The following is a 5,655-nucleotide window of genomic DNA, read 5'->3' on the forward strand; positions in this document are numbered from 1 at the left end:
TTGTTTGTTTGTTTGTTCATACGGAAGTCAAGCAGAGGTTAGTTTACTGTTTACCGAGACTCTCTTTAAGGAGAGAGGGGCGCAGCAGCAGCATCTTAATGCTTTTATGGCTGCGCCAGTTTCCCGGGTCGGTGTGAAAGTGTTAGGTTAGTGCGTGGTGTGTTTGATTGGAGGCAATAAATCAGACACAGTTCTCGGCGTGGGTGGAGCGGGAGGGGAGAGAGAGAGAGAGAGAAAAAGAGAGAGAGGGGGGTGTAGGGGAGGAGGGGGAAGGGGAGGGCGTCCAAGCTATACGTGGTCCCGGGGATGAGACACGTGTCCATCCGGACTCGGGGCGCTGCTTAGCGGACACCAAGCAGGCAGACACCTCGCTGGACTCCCAGATTTATACTCTCACTTTGCGCTGTTACGGTCCCAGCCACGTTGTCTCTCTGCCCCTCTCTCTCTCTCTCACACACACACATTTCCTCCTTCTCCAGTATGATGTTTGATTTTTTTTTTTTTTTTTTATCCTTCTTAAACTTCACCTTACTCTTCCTATTATGCTGCTGTGTATCTAAATGTCAGCATCCACTTATCTTTACGCACCCTTCACTGTCTGGACCCCCTTCAGCTTGCAGGTCGATCTGATGTGTGTGTGTGTGCGCGCACGCATGAGTGTGTGTGTGTGTGTGTTAAGTGTGAGCGTGCTATTGACTGCTATGTAGTGATTACCATTCCGGTCGGATGGCACCAGCAAGCCGCTGTAATTAATAACCCCATAATCCGGGTTGGGGTGGATGTCGGCGAAGAACACACACAGATCCAGGACAGAGTTTTACAGAAACAAGGCGTATCCTTATGGGTAGCTCCATATAAGAAATTATAGCTGCTATTATCCCTCCCAGACAATGATAACTATCTGCTTCAAAAGAAGATTAAAGGTTTAAACAAGTTCAGAGTTCTTGGAAACCCGGATCGCATTATTATCAAAACTGAACTGAGATTGATGGGGATTTTCATCTCGCTGTCAATAACGCGTCAAGACTTAAAACCAAACTCAAATAAATAATCATTCAACTTCTAGGGGGTTGTTTTGCAAACGATTAACAAAACAGATGCTGGTACAAAGTCGGGTTGAAAATGCGATTATGGTTGTCCCCCTACACACTTTTATATATTGATTCGTGGAATTTCAATTCAGACTCCCTTGTTTTTTGTTTTTAATCCGCATTATTTACAAGAAACATCAGGTTGTAGTAAAGGGGGGAAAAAATTATCAAATGGATTTCTTGAAGGTGCAGCCTGTGCAAGATGATCGTTTTGTTGTGGATTAAGGGTGTTTATTTAAAATTTTCTACTTAATTTGTTTACCACAATAACGCATTTATTCATATCTTATAATTAAAAAGTGTGTTATTTTTATTATTAATATTACAGAATATTGATTTATTTTCCTCATGTTAGTTTTTCCTACTTTATTTCCTTCTTGCTTGTTGAAATCTGAGCGTCGTTTCCCAGAATAAACATCTCTCCAGCCCAATCCACTAAAAATGTTTATTGCTTATCACTGTTGTTACTTTACACTTAGTCGTTCATTACCAGCGTAATGTGCCCATCAGCAGCTCTCTCTTTGATGTCAAGTGGCTACATGCGACCCGTTTGATGTCTCAAATTAAAAGAATGACTTCACTCCGATTTTTTTCCTTAACACCTCAGGACCAGTGTCAGAAAACACAGCTTGCACCCCAGCGATGAAGTGATAAATAAAGCAAGAAAAAAAAAAAGCTGTGCGTAAAAAACTAACCTGTGAGTCATTCAGTGGTTCCAAACACACTCATTATTATAGGTTGTCTTCTTTTCCCCTGCTTTTGATTTATATTTTTTTATTTTTAGTTTTTTAAAAATGTAGATAGAAGTCCGATTAAAAGTAGTGTGTGAACTCTTTTTTTATTGACTAAAAAAAAAAGAGGGAAAACTGGCTTTAAGTGGTTTTAAACTGAACTTTTACGCACCGCTTTTACCCTCTCTGTTGTCCGAGTCTCCAAGTTGAGGTCGAACTAAGAAAACTTTCCTCTATTTGTGCATTAAAAAGAAACAAACACACCAAAAAAGTTAACCACCAGAATGCTTGCTGTTGTCCGTGTGGCCGAAATTTTGTGCGTTAACACAAAAAAAAAAAAATAGTGGCGGCACAGACGCGAACAAATAACAAATGAAATAGATTGGCGAGCCATAAAATGAGATTTGAAACCCCATTCAAATAAGAGCTCGCGACGTCAGTGCACTTATCCGAGAGAGAGAGAGAGAGAGAGAGAGAGAGAGAGAGAGAGGAGGGAGGGAGAAAGAGAGAGAGAGAGAGCGCTGTTTGGTGTGTGGTTTGTATGAGAGGGGTGAGATTTGAGAAATAGGAGGGGCTTCTAAACGACTAGAAATGTCAATCTGAGCAAGGGAGTCCCAATAATCTAAAGCAATCTGTAAGGACCTGACCTTAGTCCATCCAGATCAATAGGGAAGTGAGGGTGGAAAGGAGAAGAAGAGGAAGAAATAAGGGGCGCAACCGGATCGTTTACACTGGCTGTTCCCGAGGAAATATAGACTTCCCTTGCTTGCACCTTTTGTTGCTCACATGCTCACACTGTAAAAGTGGATATCGAGGCAATTCCCTTGCTTTGTGAGACTGCAGCAGACTTTTTCCCCCTTTTCCTACCGCCATGTCTTTCCCTCAGCTGGGATATCAGTACATCCGACCGATATACCCGCCGGAGCGCCAGGGGATCGCCAGCAATGCCCGAGCCGGGACAGAGCTCAGTCCGTCCGGCGCACTTTCCAACGTCCTCTCCACTATGTATGGATCTCCTTTCGCCGCAGCAGCGCAGGGCTATGGAGCGTTTCTCCCCTACTCTAACGATATATCAATTTTCAATCAATTGGTGAGTCGCACTTTTTTGTCTCCTAACTTGTTCTTAACTTTTCCCCTCTCTCTCTCCCTCTCTCTCTCTCTCTCACTAAAGAAATAAAGCGCACATGCCTGTAGGAGAACTTTATTGGCACAATTTACGCACCAACTTTCAGGGCGCCGTGGTGAACTTCGTAGTTGTGAAATTTAGTTAAAAGTGGTTAAAAAGTGACTTATTAACACACCGAGCTTTAGGCTTATTGTTGGTACGTAATTTCAAGAGACTGACAGCAACGTGTTAATAAAATGATGCAACGTGCTGTGGGAGGTTTACAGGTATGGGCTAAATGGAGAATATTGCGTAAAAGTGAATGATTGTTCCCTTAAAAGTTGCTTAAATGAATTTAAAAGGGTTACATTTTTCATTCAGCTGTGAGGTTTAGAGGATGATTTAGAGCTGTGACAAAAACACTTCAACATTTTTTTTGTTTGTTTACACCTTTAAAAGAATCTCTCTGCTGTTTTATTTCTGTAAATCCACACGTCAGACTGTGGGGTATTATTATATTTTTCCAAAAGAGGAACTCCACATAAAGTATTTGAAGGTTTCACTTTGTTAAATCTAATAAATCCCTCTGACTCTCTGACTCTTTGTCTTTGCAGGGTGCTCAGTATGAACTGAAAGACAGTCCCGGTGTCCAGCACCCAGGGTTTGCCCACCATCACCCTGCTTTTTACCCATATGGCCAATATCAGTTCGGTGACCCGTCCAGACCCAAAAACGCCACCAGGGAGAGCACCAGCACCCTGAAGGCCTGGCTCAGCGAGCACCGCAAGAACCCCTACCCAACCAAGGGCGAGAAGATCATGCTGGCCATCATCACCAAAATGACGCTCACCCAGGTGTCCACCTGGTTCGCCAACGCCAGGAGGAGGCTAAAGAAGGAGAACAAGATGACCTGGGCCCCTCGGAACCGCACCGACGAAGAGGGGAATGTTTACACCAGCGATCACGAGGGGGAGGAGGGGGACAAGAGGGAGGACGAGGAGGAGATCGACTTGGAGAACATCGACACGGAAAATATTGAGAACAAGGACGACTTGGACGACCAGGACGACCTGCATTCAGATATTAAACTCGACGGGAGGAGTGACTCTGAGATTTCTGACGGCTATGAGGATTTACAAGGGCCCGACCAGAGGTTTCTAAAGGCTGTGGGGAAGGAGGGCAAAGAGAGAGCAGAGCACTTCCACAGTCACCACCACCACCACCACCACCACCACTCTCCTTTGGACATCAAAGCGTCCCAGCCAAACGGGGAGCAGCTCAAACTGAACCCGGTGTCCGTGAGCTCGCCGCCCTCAGAGAACAACCCTGCCCCAGCCCAGAAGCCAAAGATCTGGTCTTTGGCAGAGACAGCCACGGCCCCTGACAATCCGCGCAAATCGCCGCAAATGAACGGCAGCAACTCGGCAGGGCCCGCCGCCCAGACCATAATCGCTCCTCACAGACTCATCTCTTCGTGTCCCGTTGGGAAAATCCAGAACTGGACGAACCGAGCCTTTTCGGCGCACCAGCTGGCTTTACTGAACTCTAATCATTATCTGGGACTGGCGAACCAGGCCACCGCCACCGGCCTGGCCCTCTACAGCAGCAGGCAAACGGAGGACAAGAGTCATAGTTCAGAGACTCCAGTCACAGGTACATGTCCCCGACACTGAGACGCGCATGTATAAATAACTACAAAAACAACAACAAAAAAACAAAAAAAAAAAAAAACAAAGACACTAGTCCATTGCCCGTCATTCATTTCTTTTATTTTAGAGCCTCCTTTTGCCTTCTCTGCCTGTTCATGGATTTGTTTTTCTCTCTCTCTCTCTCTTGAGGCCACACAGATGAACAGTGTTACCATGTTATAGCTGACAGGATCCAGTGTGTGTGATGTGTGTGTGTGTGTGCTTTGGAAAAAAAAAAAAAAAAGTCCAGGAGGATTCTAAAAAAAAAAATCCCATTAGAGAGCTTTAAAAAAATAAATCAAATGTTAAATTGGGTGAAAACAGTTCCTAAATTCCCTCCTGTTCCATCCATATTATATTAAGGTCCATATGTTTGCATTTAATGGTTTACATGAAGCCCTAAAAAAAGCTCCCAAAACTAAATTCACTGAAACCCCAGGATGAGCTCTGATCATTGGGAAGTTCAATTAACGCATTTTAATTTTCTTTGCCGCAGTTTCTGAGAGATCTAGTGCCTTGGATGCAGAGAAGAAAGAAAAGAGAAAAAAAAAGTTGTTAAAAAACAGCCACTTCAAAGACAGTGAGGCTGTCAGTTAATGACATTTGGGAATTTTTTCATTTTGATGCCATATCACATTTTCTTTTTTTTTTTTTTTAAAACGCCATATTTACCCAAAATTAGCTTTGATTCCAAGATTGATTTTTCATCCCTGCGTGTGTGTGCGCTTGTGTTATTTCGTCAAGGCCTATGTTACTTGTTTTTGGTCATGCAAATGAGCTCAATGCAAATTCACTTCAGGCTCGGTTTTTTTTTTTTTATTATTTGAAAGGCAATTGTCACTTTTATATCACTTTGTGTTTTTGCTCTTCACGAGGCTATTATTAGTGTTTTTTTTTTCTCCCCTCCCAACTCTTTTTTTTATTTTTTCTTTCACCTCTGTGTATTTTTTTCAGGCCTCAGAACCAACTAGAAGCAGCGCTGGTTCTTTCGGGCTCTCTTCTCTTCTCCATAACACCCTCTCACCCATTTTTTTTATTTG

General features: G+C 43.5%; 1 protein-coding gene across 2 annotated transcripts in view; it reads left to right on the top strand.

The window, feature by feature from the left end:
- irx3a (iroquois homeobox 3a) overlaps positions 1-5,268 on the top strand; it is an 18,182-nt gene extending 12,914 nt beyond the window's left edge. Inside the window, exons 2-3 of one of the 2 annotated variants that reach the window (XM_008284486.1) lie at positions 2,501-2,912; positions 3,542-5,268. In XM_008284486.1, the coding sequence (XP_008282708.1) occupies positions 2,694-2,912; positions 3,542-4,600 (1,278 nt within the window). In that variant the 5' untranslated portion in view covers positions 2,501-2,693 and the 3' untranslated portion in view covers positions 4,601-5,268. Of the gene's footprint in view, positions 1-2,404; positions 2,913-3,541 lie in introns of those variants that run through there. The other variant, XM_008284484.1, reaches the window with a different exon arrangement.
- The last annotated feature ends 387 nt before the right edge of the window (positions 5,269-5,655 follow it).

The sequence above is a fragment of the Stegastes partitus genome, unplaced genomic scaffold (genome assembly GCF_000690725.1).
Source record: "Stegastes partitus isolate 25-593 unplaced genomic scaffold, Stegastes_partitus-1.0.2 Scaffold361, whole genome shotgun sequence".
Classification (NCBI taxonomy): Eukaryota; Metazoa; Chordata; class Actinopteri; family Pomacentridae; genus Stegastes; species Stegastes partitus.